A 26,706-nucleotide genomic window follows, 5' to 3' on the forward strand; every position below is an offset into this window, starting at 1 on the left:
AACTTAGTATCTCGGGCAGTTTGTGAAAGAATTACACTGGTGGCCTGATGGTCTGGTCTAGGGCTGTGCATCCCGAAAAGATTTGGGTTTCCCAGCTTTGGGTTTACCCAAAGTGGGGAAAAAAATTGGAAATACCAGAATTCTGGTATTTACTTGCTTCGGTATGCTCTGTAAAGATTCGGAGCATACTGAAGTGAGGGGGAGCAATCCCCCACCCCCACCTCCCATCCCCCCTGGGGCAACCCCCCACCCATTTACCTGGCCAGCAGGGAGAGGGGAAGGGTGATCAGTGTCCGGGGTCAGCAGCCCAGCCCCCGGACTTGCTGGCAGACAGCGGCAGGGGGCAGCCGGGAGACAGCAGTTCAGCTGCTCTGTCTGGCAAACAGAGCCAGACCCTGCCTACTCCAGGGGGAAGGGGCAAAAGGCCAAAGCCTCAGAAGGCTGGAGGGAGCAGGGAGAAGCCAGCTAGTCCCACCCACCATGGGGGAGAAAGGGGGCTAAGCAGGCTAGAGGAAAAGGGCCAAGGCAAGGGGAACAGGGACACAGCAACAGCCCAGACAGAGCCCTTACCTTCCAAGGAGGAGAAGCAGCCACCACAGCCCAGAGCCACACCCTGGCTAGAGGACAGCAGCCTGGCTCAGGAGGTGCTAGGAGCCAAGCCCCTCCAGGTGGAGCTGCCACAGGCATTCTGGGGGAGGAGATGGGTAGCCCCTCCCAGCATCAATGAACAGGCAGCACAGAAGCTGGCCAGGGCAGCTCCTCGCGAGCAAGGCCAGACAGGCTCAGCAGCACAAAAGCTGGCCAGGGCAGCTCCTCGCGAGCAAGGCCAGGCAGGCTCAGCAGCACAGAAGCCGGCTGGGGCAGCTCCTCATGAGCAAGGCCAAGGAGACCTCAGCTGGGGATGGCTCGCATTCAACCCCACCCTGCCAGCAAGGCAAGGAAGCCAAGAAGGGATTAGTGGTAGGAGGGAAACACCTGAGGGAAGGCACAGCTGGGCCAAGTCAGGAGAGGGAACAAGCCCAGAAGGAGGGCAGGGCGGGGAAAGGAAGCCCTATATAAGGTGGCTAGGAAGAGCTCTGAGGTGGGGTGTGTGAGTGAGGAGTGATGATGTGGAGTGAGAGCAGTAGGATGCAAGGGTGGTGGCTTGGAGGAGAGTTCTGGAAGGAGGAGATGAAGGAGGATGCAGAGGGTAAGCAGGCCAGGTTGAGCAGGCCAGCGAGTGGACTGAGAGGGAGTCTGGGTGAGGTATACCGCCCCTCCTTCCACAGAGCAGGGTCCTGCAGAGTCCCTGGCCCCCCTGTGATGTCAGGAGCAGACTGCCCAGTGCCACGCCCAGTGGCAGCCGCAGCAAGCCCTGACAAGTTGGTGGCCCGTACGGGGAAGGTCGTTCCAACGCAGGCGCCAGGCGAGGGGATGCATCCCAATGCCACTGCAGAGCTCAGACCATGGCTAGAGGCACACCTGGACGAGATGTGGAGGAAGCTGGAGGCAACCTTCCAAGCAGCTCAGGTGAAGCTAGCACAGGCGGTGGAACACCAGATACAAGCCTGCACCCCCACAGCCACTCCACCAGTGGTATGCGCATTCGCGTGGGAAATTAACCCACCAGCCGGCAAGGCGGTGCAGGGGCTGTGCGCCACCGTGAGAATAGGACGGCAGACCCTACAAGCCCTATTGGACTCAGGGAGCGCAGTATCAGCAATTCGTTCCCAACTTATCCCAGCTGACACCCCAGTGCATCGCTGGGTCCCGGTGACAGACGTGATGGGCCGCACCCAGCCGTACCCTATGGTCTGGATCACAGTGGAATACCTGGGAGCGCTCCGCCGCCTGGAAGTGGCCAAGGTAGCCCACTTACCGCTCCCTATGCTGCTGGGGAGAGATGCCCCGGGGTTCTCCAGGCTACTTAGGGAGGCAGCCGAGGGACTGGCAAACCCACAGGTTGCCCCAGCGCTGCAAGTGGAGGAGGCCCCCGACCCGGATGAGGGTCCCTCTACCAGACCAGGAGCAGGCCCGCAGGCCAAGGAACCAGCGGGACCCCTGGCCGACCGCCCCTTCTGCGAGGCCCAAGGGGCAGATGAGTCCTTACAGCGCTTGCGGGAGACAGCAGCTCGTGAAGAGGACCGAGTGCAGGATGAGCGGAGGTCCCAACGGCTTCCCCGCATTGAGAAGCAAGGAGGGGTGTGGGTCCGCCTAGCCCGTGCCCCAAACGGCCAGGGAGAGATCCGCCAGCTACTGGTGCCGGCAGCTTACCGGGCAGAAGTCCTCCGCACGGCCCATGAACACGCTTGGGCCGGGCATCTGGGGCACCACAAGACCCTGAAGAAGATCCTCGAGCAGTTCTTCTGGCCCTCTGTGAATGCGGACGTGAAGGCCCACTGCCGCTCGTGCCCCACCTGTCAGCGGGTGGCAGCCCGGCGCCCACCAAAGGCCCCCCTCTCCCCGCTGCCCGTCATGGAGACGCCCTTCCAGCGCATCGCTATGGACTTTATCGGCCCACTGCCACGCACGCCCCGGGGCCACCGCTTTGCTCTGGTGATTGTGGACTATGCTACACGATTCCCTGAGGTCATCCCGCTTAAGACGATGCAGACCCCGGGGATGATACGAGCCCTGTCCAAGCTTTTTGCCATGGTGGGACTGCCTGATGAAATCTTGACAGACCGGGGGGGGCCGTTCCGGGCCAAAGCCATGCGTCAACTCTGCCAGAATTTGGGGATCCGGCAGGTGTTCACCTCGGCATATCACCCTCAGACTGACGGTTTGGCAGAGCGTCTGAACCAGACCGTCAAGGAAGCCTTGAGGAAGATGACACGGGACAAGCCTCGACAGTGGGACCTATACATCGACCCCCTCATGTTCGCCCTTAGGGAGACCCCGCAGGCGTCCACTGGCTTTAGCCCCTTTGAACTTCTGTACGGGCGCAAGCCGCGGGGGATGCTCTCTCGGCTGGCAGAGCAGTGGGGTCCCCGCACCAGCAGCCCTGCTCCCCCCATATCGGAGTACATGAGCCAGCTCCGTGGGCGGGTGCAGCAGTCCCAGGCTGAGGCCAACCGCCAGCTGACCCACGCCCAGACAAAGCAGAAGGCGGCCTATGACCGGGGCGCAAGGATGAGGACCTTCCAAGTCGGAGAGAAGGTCCTGGTACACCACTCGGTGTTCCCACGGGAGGAGGGGGACCCATGGAGGGGCCCTTACCAAATTCGGAGGGTGCTGGGCCCCACCACCTATGAGCTGCAGTGCGGGCCAGGCCGACGCCGACGGAGAACCCTGCACGTGAACCTGCTCAAGCGGTGGCATGAGCGGCCAGAGGATGGGTGCGCCTTGGCCGAAGACCCCTTAGACCTCCCAGACAGCGAGCTGCCATGGACCGCTGACGCCCCAGAGTTCGAGGAGCCGAAGGTGGATCCACAGCTCAACCCTGCACAGAAGGCCCAGCTACAGGCCCTGTGGAAGCAAGCGCCCGGGGTCTTTTCAAGACGCCCCGGGGTCACGAACTTGGTGCACCATGCCATCCCCACCCAGCCGGGGCAATCTGCACGGGCAACCTGGCGACCCATCCCCCGGAAGCAGTGGGAGGCGGTGGATCGGGAGACGGAGGAAATGCTGCGCCTGGGGGTGATTGAACCGTCCCGAAGTGAATGGCGCAGCCCCATCGTGTTGGTGCCAAAGCCAGACGGGTCGACTCGCTTCTGCATCGACTACCGGGAACTGAACAAAGTGGCCAAGTTCGACGCATACCCCATGCCGCGGGCGGACGTCCTAGTGGGGCAACTGGGGCCGGCCCGGTACTTGTCCGCCCTCGACCTGACGAAAGGGTACTGGCAGGTACCAGTGCGCCTGGAGGACCGGGAGAAGACGGCCTTCGCCACCCCCCGGGGCCTCTTCCAGTTCCGCCGCATGCCCTTTGGCCTCCACGGGGCAGCGGCTACCTTCCAGCGGCTGGTGGATCAAGTCCTGGGGGACTGTCGGGACTTTGCAATGGCTTACATTGATGACATCGTCATCTTCAGTCCCGACTGGCCCTCCCACCTACAGCACCTGGAGAAAGTCCTCACCGCACTCCAGAAGGCAGGGCTGAAGGCCAACCCCAAGAAGAGCCACTTGGGATTCCAGGAGCTCAAGTACCTGGGATTTGTCATCGGAGGTGGACAGATCCGACCCCCGCCTGAAAAGGTGGCCTCCATAGGGGATGTGCCCCAACCACAGACCAAGCGTCAGCTCAGGAGGTTTCTGGGGCTTCTTGGCTACTACGGGCGCTTCATCCCCCATTTTGCGACCCGCTCAGCCCCCCTGACGGACTGTCTGAAGAAGGGCAGCCCTAGTCGCCTCAGCTGGACGCCGGAGCGGGAGGCTGCCTTCCAGGACTTACGCACTGCACTATCGGACACCACCAAGCTCTGGAATCCGGACTTTGAGAAACCCTTCGTACTGGCAACTGACGCATCGGCCTCAGGCCTGGGGGCGGTCCTGATGCAGGAGCAAGATGGAGGGAGGGTGCCCGTCTTGTTCCTGAGCCGCAAGCTCCAGCCAGCGGAGCAGAAGTATGCCACCATTGAGAGGGAGGCCCTTGCCATCAAATGGGCCGTGGGGGCTTTGCGGTATTATCTGGCGAATAACCCCTTTACATTGGTGACAGACCATGCACCCCTCCAATGGATGCACCGGATGAAAGAGCACAACCCTCGCATCCTGAGGTGGTACCTGTCTCTACTGCCATACCGGTTCACCATTACCTACCGCCGGGGGACCAGCCATAGGGATGCGGACTTCATGTCACGCCTCTTCGAGCCAGACCCCCCCGAGCCAGTGTCCAGGCTAAGAGGGGGTGTGTGTCCGGGGTCAGCAGCCCAGCCCCCGGACTTGCTGGCAGACAGCGGCAGGGGGCAGCCGGGAGACAGCAGTTCAGCTGCTCTGTCTGGCAAACAGAGCCAGACCCTGCCTACTCCAGGGGGAAGGGGCAAAAGGCCAAAGCCTCAGAAGGCTGGAGGGAGCAGGGAGAAGCCAGCTAGTCCCACCCACCATGGGGGAGAAAGGGGGCTAAGCAGGCTAGAGGAAAAGGGCCAAGGCAAGGGGAACAGGGACACAGCAACAGCCCAGACAGAGCCCTTACCTTCCAAGGAGGAGAAGCAGCCACCACAGCCCAGAGCCACACCCTGGCTAGAGGACAGCAGCCTGGCTCAGGAGGTGCTAGGAGCCAAGCCCCTCCAGGTGGAGCTGCCACAGGCATTCTGGGGGAGGAGATGGGTAGCCCCTCCCAGCATCAATGAACAGGCAGCACAGAAGCTGGCCAGGGCAGCTCCTCGCGAGCAAGGCCAGACAGGCTCAGCAGCACAAAAGCTGGCCAGGGCAGCTCCTCGCGAGCAAGGCCAGGCAGGCTCAGCAGCACAGAAGCCGGCTGGGGCAGCTCCTCATGAGCAAGGCCAAGGAGACCTCAGCTGGGGATGGCTCGCATTCAACCCCACCCTGCCAGCAAGGCAAGGAAGCCAAGAAGGGATTAGTGGTAGGAGGGAAACACCTGAGGGAAGGCACAGCTGGGCCAAGTCAGGAGAGGGAACAAGCCCAGAAGGAGGGCAGGGCGGGGAAAGGAAGCCCTATATAAGGTGGCTAGGAAGAGCTCTGAGGTGGGGTGTGTGAGTGAGGAGTGATGATGTGGAGTGAGAGCAGTAGGATGCAAGGGTGGTGGCTTGGAGGAGAGTTCTGGAAGGAGGAGATGAAGGAGGATGCAGAGGGTAAGCAGGCCAGGTTGAGCAGGCCAGCGAGTGGACTGAGAGGGAGTCTGGGTGAGGTATACCGCCCCTCCTTCCACAGAGCAGGGTCCTGCAGAGTCCCTGGCCCCCCTGTGATGTCAGGAGCAGACTGCCCAGTGCCACGCCCAGTGGCAGCCGCAGCAAGCCCTGACAATCAGCTGGGTGGTGGGCCACTGCTGCCGCTACCACTGCTGCTGCTGTGGCGGTGGCAGCACGCATGAGGCCGGGACAGTCTGGAGCCGGCTTCTCTGCCGCTGCACTGCCTCTTCTGGGCCTGCAGCACAGAGGCCATTTGAGGAGCAGGAAGGCTTTCTCCACCTCCTTCATCACCCCGCGGTGGGGAGGGCCGGAGCCGATGCTGCCGCAAACGCCACCTCTACCACAAGCAGCAGGGCTAAAGTAAGTGGGGCTGGGGGGGATGTTTAAATGGGCCCTTTAAACTCGGCCCTGAAGCTTTCTGAAGCATTATGAATGCTTCGGAAAGCTTTGATTTGGGATTTCCAAATCGGGGCCAGCATGCTGGCTCTGATTCAGAAATCCCAAATATTTACGGGTCAAGTTCAATTTGGGTATTTTACCCGAATCGTAAACCCAAAGCGCACACCCCTAGTCTGGACCAAATGCTATTTTCCAGAGCTTGAAATAATGATTTGAAAGAATGCCATAAGAGCTTTGGATATAAAAGGCAGCTGCTCCATGGAAAGAAGCAGTGTCTAGAGTATACCCCAAGAGTAGTAACGCCCAAGAAAAGCACCGAAGAGAGACAATTCTTGTTAGCAAATGAAATGAAAATGACTTCATCTCTTTGCTTCATCACCTTTTCAAAGCTACCATTAGCGTACAGGTGTGAATGGGTGATTAACAACGTGGTCTAGAAGGGAGGGGCTGCCTGCCTATTAAACTCAGGCTCTTCAAATAGTCATGCTAGAATCCAGACCTGTGGGCTACGGGTTTGCCTTAATGGACCTCAACAACATAAAGGTATGAGGCTATGCCACTAGTTAGGGAAAAGGCTTTCAAGGGCCCTTCTGGATCAAGCCAATTGTTCATCTAGTCCTGGAATCCTATTTGTACCAGGAGCCAGCAAAATGCTTCTAAGAATTCCCAAAGGTGGCTGCTGATCTTGTGAACTGTTTTCCCCCAAGCAACTGATAGAGGCACACTGCACTGAGCTAGTATGGCTAAAAGTACTTGCTAGACCTATTTCTCTGTGAGTTTGTGTCATGTGCTTCCCTCACACCCAAATTCTGTTTATTGTTTTCAAAATCACCAACAATACAAATAAGTTTTACAAGAACAGGTATCTATAAACAATTATTACATTCAGTATGTTTTCAAATTATTATACATCCATACAATCATAAATAACATATTTACAATTCATATGCAAGCATTTAGCAATTATTAAATCCTACTGTACTGAATATCAATCCTGTTATGTGCTATTGTATCTGAGCATGTGGAAGTGGATATGTATAACTAAAAGTGGAGATATAGAGGAATTATATACTTCCAGTTTACCACAGATCTATATCTTTAAGTCTTTTGGGGATTTCTTGTTGTTTCATTAGGTATTCTAAGACTGTGTACCAGCTAGGTATAAAGTATCTTGATGTCACTTGGGGGTCTATACATGAAAGATTATGTGTAATGGCAGCCATAGTATAATTGTCTCATAATTTTGTATGCCATAGAGAAAGATCTGGAGCACTGACATTTTTCCAGTGGGTGACAAGAATAAAAACATACATATAAATAAAATTACTGTAAAATGCATTTTGCCTAAAATGTAAACATTAAAGTGGGAGGCAATAGCTGCTTTGGCAGCTGGTAACAGGATCAACGTAGTTCGTGTCTTAATCCAAGTACCTCCTGTTAATGCCCATGTGTTTAGGAGCAATGACTCTGGTGAAATGGGAATATGCATGCCTGTGATTGTTCTGATTTCGTTTAGAACTCTTTCCCAGAAGGTTGCTACTTTGGGACAGTATAGCCAGCAGTGAAGGTAATCTCCTATCAAATTACTAGGGCTGTGCGATTCGGGTTTCACTTCGGGTAAAGATACCTGATGCAGACCCGATCCGGAAAGCTTCGGTATTCCCAAAGCGGGGCCAGCATGCTGGCCCTGCTTTGGAATACTGAAGCAAAGCTTTCCGAAGCATTCGGAAATGCTTCGGAAAGCTTCAGGGCTTGTTTAAAGGGCCCTGCCGTTGCTTGCAAGCAGCGGTGGGGCCCTTTAAACATCAACCCTGCCACCTCCCCCCCACCTATCTTGCGGTGGCTCCGGGACGGCTCCTCTGCTGCCGCGCCGCTACCGTGCCGCCCCCGAGCCTGAGGGGTGGTGGGGAAGGCTGGAGCCGCCTCCTCTGGCCCTTCCTGCCCCTCAAATGGCTGCGGTGCGCCCGCACCATGGTGGCCATTTGAGGGGTAGGAAGAACTGGAAGAGGCGGCTCTGGCCTTCCCCACCACTCCGCAGGCTCGGGCAGCGGTGCAGTGGCACAGGAGCTGGCTGCTCCAGGTAGAACAGCCTTGTGCTGCCACCGCCCAGCTGATAACCCTCCCGCTGCCAGGTAAGTGGGTGGGGGTTGGAGGGGTCTCCCCAGGGTTGGGTGGGGGGTGGAGGGATTGCCCCAGGGGGGGTGGGGGGAGTTTTCCACCCTCACTTCAGTATGCTCCGAATCTTCGCAGAACCCGAATCTTGCCGCTTCGAATTTGGGGGTATTCCAGATCGGTTTCCCAGATCGGTAAACCCGAAGTGGGAATACCGAATCTCCCCGCCCATGCACAGCCCTACTCATCACATTGCTTCCAGCAGGTCGGACTGGCAGCTGGTATGATGTGGGTTAATTTTTTAGATGTTATGTACCAGTATGAGACAATTTTGAATGCTTGTAAACTTTCAGTTACAATGCGAGATTTAAAAGGGGGAAGTTTCCAAATAAATATCCAATCAGCTTCTGTCAGTTGTGTGTCACAGTTTTTTTTGCCAGCGTGCTTGATAGGTGAGTGTACAAGTTTTATACAAGTCAGATAATGCATTATAAATGGCTGAAATAAGGTGTCTTTTCGACTCCTGTGCTTTTTTTATTACTACCTCAAAGTCTGTTAGAGGTTGCCTAAAAACATTTTGCAAATCTATTTGAGAGCACATATGCATTACCTGAAGATATTGAAACCATGGAATTGATGTACCTAATTTGTCCTCTAATAGTGTCTTATCTATTAATTTACGATTGATTGCGAGATCCTGAAGTAGTAGGAACTTGGCCCTTCTCCATTCTTGGAAGGAGTTATTGCCCAATCCTGGTAGAAACCAGTGCTGATTTAAAAAGGTTTGTAATCTGGATTTGTTTGGTAGTAATTTTGTTCTAAGTTCATCCCAGACCTCCAGTACTGAGGTTAGAAATCGATTCAATTGTATTTTGGGGGGTCTGTCAGCTGTTCTTTGCCATACAACTTCATGTACTTCCTATGGTGCGGTATATTCAAGTTGTAGTGCAACCCATTCTGGCTGATGGTTTAGTTCCAGCAATTTAACTGCATTTGAAAGATGAATGGCTTTACAATATTTAATAACATCAGGATATCCTAGCCCTCCCCATTTAGAGCTCCGTTGTAGTATGTCAGCATTAACCCTGTGTTTCTTGTAGGACCATAAGAAATCTAAAAAGAGTTTTTGCCAATTCTTCAATGTTTTAAGAGGTAACTTTATGGGTATAGCTCAAAATATGAAAATGAGTTTTGGAAGCATAAACATTTTAATCATGTGTAACCTATCTAACCACATTGGAGTTGTCTTATGCCATCTGTTTAATAGGTGTTGTATGTCTTTCATAAATTTATCATGATTAAGCTTTGGAATATCACTAAGGTTTTTTTATATTTCTATGCCTAGATATTGTATAGAAGTCATGGCCCATCTACAGACTGTTGTACTCTTTATTTCTGAAATCTGATCTCCCTCTAAATTAACTGGCGATTTTTCTAAATTCACTTGTAGGTCTGATATTTCTCCTATTTCCTTCAGGGCCTGTTGTATGTGTCTAATTGTAGAAGATGGGTGTGATACAAACAATAACATGTTGTCTGCAAACACTGAGAGTTCATACTTTTTTTCTCGGATTTGTATTCCTCTAATCTCCTTAGTTGCCTTTATTCTGTCAGCAAGGCGTTCAAGTGCTATTGCAAATAGAAGGGGTGATGAAGGACACCCCTATTTTGTTCCTCCCTTAATCTTGAATTTTTCCAATGTTGTATTGTTTAGTCTCAAATTTGCTGTTGGAGTGGCATATATGGTATTAATTGCCCCTAAGAATTTCCCCCCAAATCCCATTTTCCTAAGCACAGCTGTCAGATATGAAATTTCAATTGAATCAAAGGCTTTCTGGATATCTAGGGACAGAAGAGCTCCCTTCTGTTTAGTCTGAGTGCAGTGGTTTAGTATGTTGAGAAGCTTTTATGTATTGTCTGTAATGTCCCGTCCAGGCATAAAACCGGCTTGATCTTGATCTATGTATTGTGTAATAAATGAAGCTAATCTCTTAGCTAGAATGGATGTGAAAATTTTAAAATCCATATTTAGGAGTGAGATTGGTCTATACAATGCTGCTTCTGTAGTATCTTTACCTGGTTTGGGCAGGACTATTACTGAAGCCTGACCCACAAAGGTGGCATGACTCCTGCATTTAGTATGTAGCTGCAGGCCTCTGCTAGTGGCTGAGCTAATAGTGTGGAGTATTTTTTATAGTATTCAGATGGGAAACCATCTGGTCCTGGGGCTTTGTTAAATTTCAGGTTTTTGATGGCCTCTCTAACTTCCTGTGTCGAGATGAGGTTTTCCATTATGGCTTTATGTTCTTCTGATAGTATTTTATGGGATGTTTCAGGAAGTAATTTTCAATGTTAGTAGTTAGAATCTCTTTGGAACTATAGACGTTTTTGTAGAAGTTTAGAAATATCTGAATTTTTTTCTGTACTATAATGTATATTCTCTATTGGGTCTTCTATAGCTGTAATTTTGCCACCTTCTCCTGCTGCACCCTTTTAGCTAACATTTTCATTTGCTTTGGGGACTTCTGCCAGAATTTTTGCTTAAGGGATAGTATATTTTTTCTGAATTTGGGTCATATCTAACAATTCTAATTTCCTACGTTCCATTAATAATTGTTTATATGATTTTCTACTTCCAGTTTGTTTATGTTGCTTTTCCAGATTAGAAATGTTTTGTATTAAGTCTAATTTTGTTTTTCACTTTTGTTTCAGAAGATGTGAGGAATGTGTCACGTGCTTTTAAAACCCATTTGATCCTTTGGTGAATTCCCTAAGTCAGTTACATTGTGTAAAGAAGTACTTCTTTTTATCTGTCCTGAATCTACTAACCATCAACTTCCCTGGACAAAAGTATGTATTTATTTTACTCTTTGCGATGACTTGCTAGAATTAACTCCCGAAGAAGCTCCTTGTATAAACAACAGATTCTTAAAGTGTATCAGACCAGTACTTATAAAAAAACAATCCATATGCAAAAAGTACATTTTTACTGCAGTAAACTGGCACTTTGCTCCATTGGAGTAAAATAAATAGGAGTCCAGTGGCACCTTACAGACTAACAAAATTTATTTCGGCATTAAGCTTTCATGAGGCATATTTGACTTCATCTACTTTGTGACTCACAAAATGTTATGCTGGAATAAATGCTGTTAGCCTTTAGAGTGCCACTGGATTCTGCTTTCTTATTTAGGTGATGAATGCTTAGAGAGAGAAATAATTTTACTGAGTATGAAGACACCAAGATAAAATGGTATCTGTCTCCCTCAACTGTCCTTGTTCTATTTCTGCTCCTGAGTTTAAGGAGAAGGAGCATGAAAACGTTTGTTTGAACCTGCATAAGTGTACTTTCTTAACCATATCAAAGAAAGGGTGTCCATGTGTATCTCAAGGAACAATCATTACATTTCAACCTTTTGCTATAATTTTGTCTTAACTTTTTTTAAAACATCAAGATTCCTGGGTAAACAGCCTGAAACACTGATTTTAATAGAAGAAAGGGTGTCTGTAAATTGGCTTACCCACTAGATCATCCTTTGAATGACCCTCAGCATCAAGAGGAACTTCTGTAATTCAAAAAATTGTCACCATTTAATAAGGTTCACAGGCATTTTAACCATTTTTTAACAAAATTATTTGATGAATTTCTTTTCACTGGGGAAAAAATACCAAACACCATTACAGTTTTCCCTTCAAAACTTGAATGAGATAAAAAGATTTAAACTACTATATATATATAATTATAATTGTAATTATCTGCACAGAGAAGCAGAGCCAATGTCTTGTGTGCATATGACACTGGGTTCAATCCCTGGCATCTTCACATGTTCTGTAGATGACTGGGGAAGGCAATGGCAAACCACCCCGTAACAAAAAGTCTGCCAAGAAAACGTTGTGATGTGACATCCCCCTATGGGTCAATAATGACTCAGTGTTTGCACAGGGGTGGACTACCTTTACTCTTTACCTTTATGACAGCTGGCATCTTGAATCGAGCCTGGTAACTGATGAGTAGCCAATGGAGTGATCGAAGAATAAGAGTAACACACATGTTCTGCCTGTTAATACCCGAGCTACAGCATTTTGAAGTCTCAGAGTTGACTTTGAGCAGAGATCTATACAGAGTGCCTTACAGTAATCTCAACTCAATATTACCATGGCATGGACCCAAGTGGCCAGATCGGCTGTGTCATCTTCTGGGTTTGACTGAGCCTTTTTTTGCAGCTGCATTAACTTGATTCTCAAGCAGCAGTACTGGATCCAGTATAACCCCTATGCTCTTTACTAAGTCTGCAAGGCTCAATGAACCCCATCAAAAGTGGAGAGAACAATGTCCTTCAGGATTCCAGCTTTCCCTACTAGCATTCTAACCATGGTTCAGTTTCAATTTGTTCACTTTCAGCCATTTGACCATAGCTGTCAGGAAGGAACTCAAGACTATTGCATCATCAGGGGTTTTGGATAGCAACATATAAAGCCAGATGTCATCTGAATATAGATGACATCCAATTCTACAGCCACAAATGATTTCTCCTAAAGGCTTTACAAAGAGGTTGAATAATGTGGGAGATAAGACCGTGCCCTGTGGAACCCTGCAAGTTAATTCCCACACTGAAGATAGCTGATCTTCAACGGCAACTCTTTGAGAACATCCCACGATAAACAATTTAAAGCAGTCTAAGACACATCCCGATACCTACTTTTGCCTTCAAATGCCCCAACAGGTGGGCATGGTCTACTATATCAAAGGCTGCAGTTAGATCCATGAAGAGCAATGAAAAAGCAGGGCTTTTGTCTACATTCAGACAAAGGTTATCAACTAAAGCTACCAAACTGTCTTCGTTCCCAAAGGCGAGCCTAAATACAAACTGAAAAGGGTCCAGAATGTAGGAGTTATCCAAGATCTGGTCAGCTACTGCTCTCTATCATTTTGCCTAGAAATGGCAGATTAGAGACTGGATGATAACTGGCCATATCATTTTTGTCTACAGAACTTTTTTTAAGTAGAGGGCAAATAAGTGCTTCTTTGAGCAGTCATGGGAAGGTGCTTCAAGTTAATGGTTGATTTATGATAAACAACAAAGGATCCTTTCTGCAGTCCTGTACATGGTTTTAGTAGTCAAGATGGGCAAGGGTCCAGTGTACAAGTAGTGGGGCCTTTACAGATACCAGGATCCTGTCAGTCTATCACTGTAACTGGGTCAAAATAGCCCATAAGCCGACCAAATGATGTATTAAGCATTACTTCCACCTTATCTATATTATATATCAGAGTATATTCTTTCTAATTTATCAGCAAAAAACTTTGCAAAGGTATCACAGCTAATCATCCTTTCCTGAGATTGTAAAGGTTCAGATGTATGAGTCAGAACATGTTGAGATATTTTAAACTCCAATGGTTGTGAATTTACTGATTCAATGGTTGCAGAAAAATAACATTTCTTCGCTGCTAGATTCCTGATCATGGGCGGATTCCTGCATTCCTAACCTCAAGAGAAATTACCTGCCCATTACGCTAGGCTAGGCTACAGAACCAGAAACTTTTGAATATCTAATAGACTGCTATGTGCATTCCAGTTTCTTAGGAAAGTTGTTTATAAAAGTTGTTTATTGAATAAAATATTCAAGCATATTGTAATGCACAGTCAGAGAAACAGAAAAAAATATTTTGCATTAGGTCACATTTAAGTGAACATCCCATTAAATAAAAATGTACAGAATTAGCATAAGAACACATTTTACAAACCTGTCTCACGAGGTTGACCACTCGCATGATCTTTTTCATGTTCTCTCTCATCTATAATGAACAAAAGTTGGAGAAACATTACTCTATAGCTACATGTGCTTGCACTTATTTTTATTTTCAACAACTTCAGCTAAACAAATAAATATTTAAAATATACTATAGATTATATCTGCACTTCGTTTTGCCAACAAGAATTTTATTTAAATTTAATCTCAGGTTTTAAGAATTCAACAATAACTATTATCCTTATGCCAATATGTAAACCAAAATTTATTTATTTTTATTTCTGTTATTTATAGTTTGGCTTTCTCCCAGAGACTCAAGGTAGGTTATACAGTGTAAATCAACAGAATGGGACATCTAATAAGCAAAGTAATAGGATTAGGATAGCGGAATCTGAGACCAAGAAGAAATCTGAAAAAAAGCCATATGTATTAAAATAGCATGTCAAACAATGCAGAAATTACATAGTAGGATAAATACAGATAGCACATGCTATACACAGTAATATAGTCCACAGTCCCTTTCCCTTAAGTAAAGCATCATGATATAGATGCATAAAAAGTGCAACAATGCAGTATCATCACATTTTGTTTTTTTTTATTTATGGTAATGTGAATAACCATAAGAAATAAATGTCAAAGTAACACGTAAAAAAAATTAGAGCATCTGAATTCCTCCAGAGCTTAAGAGAAAATATTACTAAATCCAGATTCTGTTTATTCCATACATGAAAAAGGGTTCTTGCTCTTCACAAATCAGTTGAAACTTCTTCTAACACCAATGTCACATATATGGTGAACAGCTAAAAGCACTTATATTAGTTAGAGAAATGTTATGAACATATCTTTATCATACCATTTTTTGTATCTTTGAACAATCCATTCATACATACCTGACACAGTATGTTCAGTGATGGAGTCTGGAGCATCTGCTTCATCTATGGTAAATATAACATGTATAGCATAAAATTATGTGTTTTAAAGCAGTGTCCGATAGAAACTATGAAAAACAGAGAGATATATTAAACAGCAACTTTTCTCAGAACCAGCTAAGATGGTGAAATTAGGCATCTCCCCCCTTCTGATTCTGCACAGAGCACCATAAGTGAGTTCACAATTTGGAGGCCTTGTCTCTTCCAAGTTGAGGTAGTCTACTGCTGGTGCTTTGGCTTACTAGTCTCCTACAATCCTGAACCCAGCACTAATTTTCTACATGAATTCCCTCTGTGCTTCTCCCTCTTCCCTTTTATAGAAGGTGAGAAAGTAAGTCCTTAGTTGGCAAAATTCCAAGCTACGTATGGATCCATTTCTTGAGTTGTAAGCTATCTAGCCTCAGATGGCAGAGGCACCTAAAGCGAGGCCTCTGAAGATGATCCAGGTAGATTCATATGGAAGGAGGCCACCCCCAAGCCATCTTTCATCCTCATTCTTCCATACTCTGATCTAGCTTTGCTTTTCTCAGGAAAAACTGGTTTATAAATAGGGAAGAGATTAGTGAAAAAGAATTTACTTGGCTGGGGTGGGGCCTCCACTTCAAGAACCAAAAGATCACCCTATCCAAATACTTTATCCTTCCATTGGATGTTTCTAAACCATTGCATTTATTCAGCAATTATATTCTACTGAAGTTATCTTATGTGACAGAACCTATGCTTAAAAAGCTAAGAAGCGCAATTAGCTCCCTTGCTTCTCTGAGATGGGGGAAATGAATACAATATGATTCTTACATTTCTTTGCTGAGACCACACACACACCCAGTAACAGAAAAGGAACAGCTTTTTATACTCACTTTCATTTCTTTGCTCAGTATGGTCAACTGGATCTGCTGTTTATATAATGAGAAATAAATCTCAGGCTTTGAACAAAGAAAGCTAATCAGATCAATAAAATACTTACAAAGATAGGTTTCGGAAACATCTCACTGGACCATCTCGTAAACTGAAGTAGGAACAGCAAAAACTTACTCTATCTATTCAGGCAACTGAAGGTCGAAATGTGAAAATGGCTTGGATTCACTTGTACCATGTTGAGTGGAAATCCTTTGGCTGTGGAGTATGTTCCTCTGGAGGTTCTGTCCCTAGTGGCCCACTGTCTTTCAATAAGCCAAAAAACACTTAATGCCAGAGGAAAACACTGTACAACAAAGGACTGCCTCTATAACATATCGTAGCCATGGAAAAGCTTAAGATCCAAACTGTAGCATGGTTATTTAGGAAACAGTAGGCAATCTATATTGACCACACAGTACAATAGCTGCACTCGCATATTCCACTTTGTGCACTTGCATGGGATGTAAAGACTGGCCTCCCAGCAAACAGCAAAATACATACCCATGCAATCATCACATGCAGTGATATACAGCTTGTACGCTGAGCTTAAAGCCTGGCTTTTCATGCAGGACTCTTTTCCTGTTGAAATGAACTTGAGTAACTAGTGAAGTAGCTGTCAAATAGAGGGCATATCTATGGACTTCCAGCAATAAATTTTAATGTTGTTGTATAATCAATTCTTCTAGTTCAAATAAGTATTATATATTTTACCTTGTAAGGTTTCAGATTCATAATAATGTTCACTTAGAGGTTCTCCATCTGAAACTAGAACAGTTATAATCTAAGTCCAGTTGAAAAAACTAGTACAGTCTTCACAGCAGTCTACAGCACAAATAAGGAGAGAGAAGATGAATCTGTGAAATACCCTCTTGCTAACATGCATCTGGAACAGAGACAAGCACCCTCCTCCAAACAGGAAAAGGACTAGAAAACTATAAGCATTATTGGATAATTCGCATCTGCAGAGCAGGGGAAAAGGGAAAGCAAAAACATCTCCCTAACAGCTGTTGGCTCTTTATAGATAAGCACTTTGGCATTAGCCAGCTAGCCAGCCAATAGATAATACATCTGCCTCTCCCTGGCTGTTTCCTCTCTTTCCCTTACCAGGTGATGTTTTACCATTAAGATATCAGACTACCTGGTGACTTGTCTTGGATGCTGCCAAAACAGTATCCCAGGCACTGCGGAAGGGAAAAGGAAAAGGAGGAGAAAGCAGGGAGAGGCATCTCTAGTTTGAAATCTACTGGGGTGGAGGATGGGAATCTAGTGCTTCTTTGTCATTCCAATTTACCTCCTCCCAATCTGACTTTTTCTTCTAAAAATACAGTTATTCTGTTGTACACATTTATACATAATGCGTACTTAGGTCATTATTCAAGAATATAATTATAAGCGATGCATCAAATAAATCAATGCCTATCCTAATTGAAAGCAAGTCAATAACATTTATTCTGTCTTTTCTGCAACTGCAATTTTTTCAGGTCTATAGAGAACTGGCTTCTCCCACTAAGTAAACAGAAACAGAACATAAGAGACATATCAGTGGCAGATGCTAAGTTTTGCAGCTGAAGAAGAACATATTAAATATATTTCTTTGGATGATCTATGCATAAGAAATGTTGCAACAGACTTATGTGAGCACAAAAGTGAAAGGAAAACCATTAAAATAGAATCAATATTTTTCAGTCTTCTGGATATATAGGTGAAAGCTGATTTACCTGTATCCTGAGTTTCAATATAATCTTCATTTTCCATTTCTAAAAAACAATGCATAATTTACAATTAAAGGGCTGAGAGTATCACAGAGGCTATGACCCGATGAAGGAAAAGGAACAGTCATAATTTCTCTTTACGTAAGATACAGCAAAATACTCAAGAGGGAAGCAACTGCTCTGACCACATCTAAAGAGCTGTGTCAATCAATTAGTTAAGGATGGATCAGAAAATCTGTTTTATTTAATTGTGGTGATGTGGAAAATTAGGTGGCAGTGTACGAAGATGGAGTTCCAAAATACCCTTTTTTTCCAAGGAAAAGAAATACATTCATTGATGGCAGCTGCCACAGTCTTAGCCTCTGGCTCAGCCATTGGAGGAGAATGAGAAATGCAAAAAACATGCTAGCAAATGGCGTAAGGCTCCCAGACTTTGGGATATCCTGGCAATCTCACAAGGTGCTGGTGTTTAGGAGAAGTCTGAAGACAACAGACTGGAGACTCTTGGCCTTCCTCTAACTATGGTTAGGATAGGTTATTATGAAGCAAGCACCCAACTGCACAGTGATTTTTTGCCACAATTCCTATGTGACTGCAGTATGTTTGTGAATACCAGACACATATTAAGGGCAGGTAACCACATCAGAAGGAGGAGGGAAGCTAGCTGGTTTTAAAAGACTAATGCTATCAGTGCCACCCACATGGTTGCAGTATATACAAATACCCCCATCGTTTATATAAACACCACAGTTCATCAACTTGCACTTTGGATCTGTAGCTATCACACAATGCAACATGTGTAGGAAAGGGATTTTCAGAATTTTAGATGCTTTTTATGTTACACAAAATTAGTTTGCTACAATTAAGAACAACTCATAGGCACAATCACTTATAAACTTGTCATAAAGCCATCAAACATTACCATGTTCATCCACGTAATCTTGCTGTTCTTCACCTTCTGAAAAAGTTTCTGTAAATAAACAGTGTGTTAATAGTCTATTTTATAAAGTATGCAAGAAATCTGCTATTATATGTTCTCTCTTAGAAACTGTATCCTGTTTTCTGTTCAGATGCCAGATAATGCCACAAACAAGCCTCGTAAGTAGTAATCAGCTGGCTAGAGCAATGCTCAATTAAGAATGCCACAAAACCCAAGAGCACTGCAATCCTTGCATTGGAAACGGTTTATGCTTTTGTGTAATGATAGCAGATACAAGCTAGCACTAACAGATGTTGCAATGAATGAAGAACTGTGGACATAAGGCAACATGGAATCAAAATATACTAAATAAATTAGTACTACAGTACCTGTGCAATATTCATTAGTGACCAATGCGATCTAATGAGACTGCTGGTTCATGACATAACCAGTTGCTTTTACATACTGGCCAGGCAGCATGTTGCACTATCTGTACCATGTAGGCCAACCCATTTCCTTCATCATGAAAAATGAAAAAGACAAGCAATTCCCACAAGTACACGTATAAGCCCTCTCTTCAACCACAGACACTGCTTCACATAATTAAGAGTGCTTTCATTGAGTCACTGCATGAAGGCTGACTGCAGTGATTCAGTAGGGAGGAGTTTAGTCTGTGTGCAAATAAGAAACATTTATTTGCACATAGAAAGCCAGTTTGGTGTAGTGGTTAAGAGCGCGGGACTCTAATCTGGATTCCCCACTCCTCCACTTGAAGCCAGCTGGGTGACCCTGGGCTAGTCACGGCTCTCTGGCGCTCTTTCAGCCCCACCCACCTCACAGGATGTTTTGTTGTAGGGATAATAATGACATACTTTGTAAACCGCTGAGTGGGCATTAAGTTGTCCTGAAGGGCGGTATATAAATCGAATGTTATTATGTTATTATGAGTATTATTTTCCCCTCGTTAGCTTTTAAATGAAAATGCTACATATCTTCTAAGAGTCAGCTGGTGATACAAATCTCTTTTTTCACTCTCTGACAACCCTTCCTCCCTCCCAATGGAGAAAGGCAGAAACCACTTTGTTTGCAACTTGCCCCTTCCCTAAGAAGGCCATCCTAACAGGACCAGACCTTTATTAGGGAAGCTGCTTGGTTTGATTATGTCCACCTCTGGTTGGATAAAAGATGTCCCTTTGGATACCTTTAACCAAGCAAAAACATACATTAACAGTATATATTTAGATATGCTATAGAAAGGAAAGCAGAGCACAGGTTGAATTTTAAATTATGTGGAATTCAAAATAAAAGAGCACAATACAAAAACAGAAAAAACTGGAGGGTTTGGTACCTGTTTCGTGCACTAGAGCATCTTCTAGAGTTAGTTCACTAACATCTACAAAAGACAGACATACTCAGTGTACTTGTAATTCAAATTCCTATTGGACACAATGGGGATGGGGTGGGCACCAGCTCATCATTTCCCTTTGGGCCTTCCAACATGCACATACTGAGCATTAGAATTGCACAAATGTGTCTACGCATGTAGAATCCAACACCTGCGAGTTCAAGTGATGCAGTCTATATGCTCTGATTTCATGGTCTACTAATCACAGTTTTAGTCTACATGTTTTAGACTCAAAGTGAATAGGCCCCTATACAAACTTGACCACCAATGTATACATGTCAAGGCAATCCATTTCTGTAATCCTACTTCTACTGCATCATTTACTGAAAGACTTTGATGTTTAATTGAATTGTTGTTCTTATTTTGTTAACCTGTTTTGAGTTTCAGCAGGCTATAAATGCAGTTAACAACAACAACAATCCAGAGGTTGTTAATAACAACAATCCTGCAGTATATTCCCACTATCCTCCCTCTCCCAGTGTTCTACAATCTGGCAGTATAGGGTTAAAGATTATACCAATTACAAAACATTCTGTATACAAAAGTGAAGCTTCTCTCATGAAAACATAATTAGATGCTGCTGAATCAAACCAGTGATCCATCTAGACCAATACAATGTTTCACACAGTGGCCAACCAGTTGCCTGGGGGGGGACCAGCAGAGTGTAGAGGCCAAGGTCCTCCTTTAATATGGCCTCCAAGCACTGGCATTCTGAAGTTTGCTACTTCTGTAAGTAGAGGCTCCCTTCAGATATTAAATGTCTATCTCCCTAATATGCACAAAAAAGACATTTTGTTTTGAGTACTGAATACTACTGAGATCTAGTCAGGTTCAAGAAACAGACTCAAATTCAGCATCTTTTATTTAATCACATTTCATACATTAAAAAAACTAATGTCTTTCAACAGGTACAACTTAACTATGACAGTCTGTGTGGTATACTGAATAAAATATTGAGCACTGAAGATCAGGCTTAAGCTCCCTGTTTGTCATTGAAGCTTCCTCAGCAACTTTAGCCAAGACACAATGTTACAGTCTTAACAGGTTTATTTTAAGTATAAAAATCCTACATAGGCCACTTTGAAGTATTCAAAAATCCTATGTAGGCCAGAAAGGAAAGGATAGGATAATAAATGTGATACATACCTCTGGACTCTTTTTGATTTTGCTACCACAGACTAACACGGCTAACTCCTCTGCATCTATATACTAACACTAACGATGATGATGATATACTGATGTGTACGTGGTTTATAAGGTCTGGTGCTTATTTTCTTTTCCTCACTACAGAGAAATTCATCAAAATGAATCAATAGCTTAGAAGAAATCTGAAGCTAAGCCTCTGGCGCCCATTCCAACTTTTGATTCATTGTACCTTATTCAAGTAAGGTGGGATGTAGATAGATTTGATACACACACCCCTCATTATTTGTATTTTAAAAACTATCCCATAGTGAAACAGAAATAAATAAAATAAAGCATCCTCTCACATATTATTTAATCCAAGCACATGCTTAGACCACCTGAGATTTAGAAATTTCCTATTCTCATTAACTCTAATTAAAAACTAGACTTTCCTAGAATTAGGAAATTCAAGTACATAAATATTTTCAAAAACTAATCACCTCCCTTCCCCTTGCTTCATATTCTAGCAATTAGGTAGAATTTCAGCAATGTTGCATTGCTGAAATAATCTCAACTTTGGAGCTCAAGAGAATTCTTGTAGCACTAAAACTGGTTTAGATAAGCCTTATTTTCATTTTTTATCTCCTATATGGGATGACACAGTTTCCTACATGCACAACATAGTTCAAGTATATTGTATTAGTATTAACCTAATAAAGGCACTCTGGTTACAAAAATATTCCTATGTGCAAACTCATGGTATTAAAATACTGAAGCGGTTTCCAAATACAACTAAAACCCAGTGTTGCTGTAATCCTTCCGTTAAGACCTATAGAATTGGTTCCATTATCTTAGCAATTAAACCACAAAGTATATTAAAATCATAGCACTTACAGGTCTCACTTTGCTGAACTTGTGGAACCTTTAGCATCAGGTCACTGTCTCTTATCACCCTCAGATAGATAATCAGGAGCTATGCTGAGAGGTATTAAATACTTTGACTGATGCTAGCAGTTCCAACTGTGGTCACCCTAATGTTCTTAAGATGCAGAAATAATGTATTTTGAAATGATGAAGTATCATATCTAGCAATCAAGTGTCCAATATGAAACCAGAAAAATTAGATCATTCACACATCTCTGCATTCTCAGACTCCCAAGGCAGGCAGAAAGATGTAAGATTGTAAACTAACCAACATGAAAAGAAGAACCCAAACTGATATGGACTGAATATCTTCAAGAGTATGGAATAGTTGGGTCCTTTTTGTATTGGGACTTTATTATTTATTTATTTTATCCAATTTATACCCCGCCCTCCCCACAAATGGGCTCAGATACTGAAATGGGTTTCAGATACTGAAACACTTTAAAGTGTTTCAGTATCTGTTCTGCTTCCCATGTTTGCAGGAGTTTCACACTTGCAAGGTAATCATGGGACACAGTACCGATGTTTATCTGTGGTATCCCCAATTTTTCCTCCTGCGGACATACCATGATTTTATTTTTAAGCCGCTGCTGAGTCGGGTCTGGTCCGATTAATGGCCGTGTGAACTTTATACTCCTCTTCTGCTTCTCTTCTCCCACCTCTACTTTTCCTTGGGAGCTGATTGGTCTTTGTGGAATTAACCACTCCCATCCTCCTCAGCTCTCTGAACTCCTTTTCCATTATTTTTATCAGTAACACTAGGTAAGGGTCATAAAGCTGCTTCTCTGTTGGTTTCCTTCCTCCCGGGTACACACACACACTCTTATTATTTTTTTTTTCAAAGCCAGGAACGATTCCTAATGTTGCTGTTTATTCCCTGCTGGCTTTAAAAGCCAGGGAAGGGTTAAATGACTGCTTTTTACTTCCTCCCTCAAGGGTATGCACACACACACACACTCCTTTTTTTCAAAGCCAGGAATGAGTTGTAATGTTCCTGTGTTGTAACTTACTGCTCATTTATCCTGGCTTTAAAAGTCAGGAAAGGGTTAAATGGCTGTTTATTCCTCCCTTTCAGTGTTTTGCACAGCCCTTTGCAAACCAAAACTGCCTGACATCCATTTCGGAGCTAGAGGAGAGAGTGCAGCTTTGTGGAACCGCACAACCACCAGTATATAGCGCGCTTGACAAAGAAGATACGAAACAAGAGTTCAGCTTGTGCCCTGTTGAGCGCACGGTGGTTTTCCATCCTCCCTGCAGGGTTAGTGTCCTCCTTGCGGAATCTCCCGACTGGGGGCTGGTTATTGGAATGTGTTCATCATTTGACCACTGTGATTAAGAAGGAGTTACTCGCTTCGTTAAGAGACAATTTTGGGACGTCTTCCCCGGAGGGGAGTGTGGACTTTTTGTTGTGCAGTCCTTGTGTTCATTTTGTATTGAAAAGGAATAGGCTAGTGGCCTTTGTGATTAATATTGTTCATAAAAGTGGTCAGTAACTTACACCATAATTGTGTGCTGTACTTTGTAGACTTCATGTTAAGTTGCTAGTCCTTACTGTTGTGGGTCTTTTGATTCGTTATCTCTGTTACCACACAGTGTTCCCCTCTGTATTTTTTTCCTTAGGGAATGAAGTGGCAGCATTTTAACCCTTTCCTGGCTTGGCTTTAAACAAAAAGAGAGAGTAGAAGAAGCACAAAACAGACCATTGGATACTCACCGTGAAGGGTCCTTCTCCTCTGAGGAAAGGAGGACATCTTGATGGGGGGTTCCCACCCTCTAGTCAGGGAGGCAGGAACAAGTTTTCTACTTCCTGTTTTCCTAGTAGGAGTCACCCTTTCTTTCAGTTTTTGCAACTCCGAAAGCAGTTATATCATCATAATTATGAATACGACAATCTAGAATTGAATAACAAGGAGAAAGGTGAGAACAAACACGTTAAGGGGAAACATCAGGACAGGAAGTAAATTTGTCAGGCAGAAGAGAGTGAAAAGACAATGACTTCAGGAGGGGCAAGATGTCTTCCTTTCCTCAGAGGAGAAGGACCCTTCACGGTGAGTATCCAATGGTCCGTTCTCCCTCTGAGGCGGAGGACATCTTGATGGGACCTCCCAGAGTAGTGTCCCTAGTTTCTGGGTGGGTCATTGTCATCTGGTCATAAGATATGTTGTAATACTCTTCTGCCAAACGCTGCATCAGCTGAGTCGTAAGTGTTCAGCTTATAGTGTTTAACAAAGGTAGATACAGATGACCAAGTAGCTGCCTTGCAAAGCTCTTAACTGTAGCATGTCTGGCAAATGCTGCACTGGTGCAGCACTTCATATTGAGTGAGTAGTAATCCTAGCTGGCATGTCTAGTTTTTTAATTTTGTGTTCTTCAGTGACGCATGCCTTGAGGTTACTGCTAATGGCAGATTTAGACATCCTCATTCCTTTATTCAGTGAGGATATAGAGATAAATAAGGAAGCTGTTTTCCAGATTTGCTCTGTTCTATAAAGAAATGAGTTTAAAATAAGTCTTATGTCCAGAGTATGCCACACTTCTTCTTTGGGATGAAAAGTATTTGGTCAACTGATAGTAAACATAATTCCAGTGATCTGTGGGAGAGATCACTTTTGGTATGAAGGTAGAATCTGTTCTTAGGACCACTTTGTCTTTGTGTAAGATATGTAGCTCAAGCTAATTGACGGGGTACCTGGTTCCAATACCCTTCTTGCAGATGTTACTGTGGAGTGGAACAAAATCCTCAAGCACATAAGAGGAATTTCCTTGACAGGCTCTCAAAGGGGTGTCCGGTAACAGCATACAGAACGGTATGCATTTTCCAAGTCAGAAATTGGTGGACCAGTGGCAAATCCTTCAGAGTATCACACTAGAGGGAGCTACATACGTGAGGTGTCTGGACAGACTCAGACTCTAGTACCATGGCAGTACTGTTGTTAAGATTGTGAGCTGACGTGTGCTTCAGTGATGCTCTGAGGCTCTGAGACCGCTTGCATAACCAACCTGTAGGAAGTATAGATCTGGTGTTTGGATTCATGACATTAACCCATTTTTCTTTTGCATCTCCTGTGAAGGCTTTTTATGATGCATTATATATCCTGTTCATGGACTGTCTCCAGTAGTATATTGGTTACTTCCTGAGAATAACCTAGCTGAGAGAGTCTCACTCACTCTCCATGCAGTTAAATGTAGTTATTCCAGGTGTGAATGCGGAATTTGGCATCGCTGGAGCATATCCAGAGATATTGGAGAAGTCAGTGGTGGAAGTGTTGACAGCTGATGAAGAGCAGAGAGCTGTGGGAGGTGAGGGCAGTAGGGTACTACCAATATGATTTCTGCTTTTGTTTTTGTTCTCTTATCTCCCTGATTGGCTTTAGGAGAATCGGAGTGGTTGGAAGGCAAACAGCAGAATGCTTGGCCACTGCGATGTCAATGCATCGGTTATTTTGGCCTCGGGATGGAAGCACCTGGTGAAATTGGTTGACGTGCTGTCTGTTCTGATTAGAACATGTTTGTCTAGTATTTGTGGTCTGAAATGTAGTAGGGCTAGATAAATTGCCCGAAGCTCCAGAGGTTGAGAGAGGGTCTCATCTCACTGCTGGACTAATGACCTTGCACTGGTGGATCTTCTAGTGCAGCTTCCCATCTGGACAGACTGGTGTCCATGGAACCTGTTCCATTACTGGAATGAAGTGTTGTTTTCCTTGCAGAAGGCTGGTCAAAGTTGTCCACCATACAAGGCTTTAAAAAAAAATACTTTATTTATTTTTACTGTGAGGGGGAACTGAATGAAAGGACTTTTCTTGTTCATAATTTGTAATTGGAAGGGTCTCAGAAGTCTGTAAGGGTCTTGTATGTAGTCAACCTCACTGGATGGTGTCGATACTTGGAATCAGCAGACCCATCAGTTTCGCAAATGTCATCAATAAATACTTGGCCTTGATGATCCCTTATGACATCTCCTTTCTCTTCTTTGCCACTGCTTCAATTAGGAACAAAAAATTGTGTGTTGTTCTAATAGGGCTTCCAGATGTTCTAGTCACTGTTTGGATTATAAAGAACTTCTCTGTAAGTTGATCAGGAACTGTAAGCTTGTAGGCATGCAGAGCTTAACCTGATTAGCAAGTCATCCAGGTAAGTGTGTAGATTAATGCTTTTCCTCCCTTAGCTTTACACTGGGTTGATCAAATTCTTTGTGAAGACCCTCAGTGCCCAAGAGAGGCCAAATGGAAGCACTCTGAACTGTAGATGGAGCCCCATTGTGCAGAAATGGAGGAATCTTCAGTGCCTAGACAAGATCAGAATGTGGAGATATGATCCTTTGGTGTAGGTCAGCCCTGAAATCCATGAACAACTGATGCCAGGGTATGAACCTGGGTCCTTCTGTATGCAGGGCAGGTGATCTGCCATTGAGCTATGGGCCCTCCATTAGTAGGGATTCTGTGATGGATCTTATTGTCTCTAAACTGAGATGCGTAAGTTTTATGAACTTGTTGAATACTTTAAGTCTAGTATCACTCTCCAATCTCTGTTCTTTTTGGCACTGTGAAGAATATGGTGTACATTCCTTTCCCCCTTGTCCTGGGGAAGTGGAGGCATGAGAAAGGAGAAATGCACTTACTTGTAACAAGAGTGCTGTCTATTTGGACCAAAGAATTCAGAGTCTCTGTAAAGTCACAGCAACAGTCGCTATGAAACACAAAGATATCTGAAAAAGTAAACTGAACTTACAAAGACACATAGCAAATAA

The 26,706-nt window shown here is 44.8% G+C and overlaps 1 protein-coding gene across 3 annotated transcripts in view; it reads right to left on the reverse strand.

The window, feature by feature from the left end:
- Positions 1–26,706, reverse strand: part of ASPH (aspartate beta-hydroxylase) — a 190,742-nt gene that overhangs the window by 93,980 nt on the left and 70,056 nt on the right. For all 3 annotated transcript variants that reach the window (XM_054984911.1, XM_054984913.1, XM_054984912.1), the window contains 8 exons: positions 19,854–19,898; positions 18,509–18,556; positions 17,593–17,631; positions 16,586–16,639; positions 15,835–15,870; positions 14,939–14,983; positions 14,044–14,094; positions 11,819–11,863 (listed from right to left, as the gene is read on the reverse strand). In XM_054984911.1, the coding sequence (XP_054840886.1) occupies positions 11,819–11,863; positions 14,044–14,094; positions 14,939–14,983; positions 15,835–15,870; positions 16,586–16,639; positions 17,593–17,631; positions 18,509–18,556; positions 19,854–19,898 (363 nt within the window). The remainder of the gene's footprint in view (positions 1–11,818; positions 11,864–14,043; positions 14,095–14,938; positions 14,984–15,834; positions 15,871–16,585; positions 16,640–17,592; positions 17,632–18,508; positions 18,557–19,853; positions 19,899–26,706) is intronic.

The sequence above is a fragment of the Eublepharis macularius genome, chromosome 7 (genome assembly GCF_028583425.1).
Source record: "Eublepharis macularius isolate TG4126 chromosome 7, MPM_Emac_v1.0, whole genome shotgun sequence".
NCBI classification, from domain to species: domain Eukaryota; kingdom Metazoa; phylum Chordata; class Lepidosauria; order Squamata; family Eublepharidae; genus Eublepharis; species Eublepharis macularius.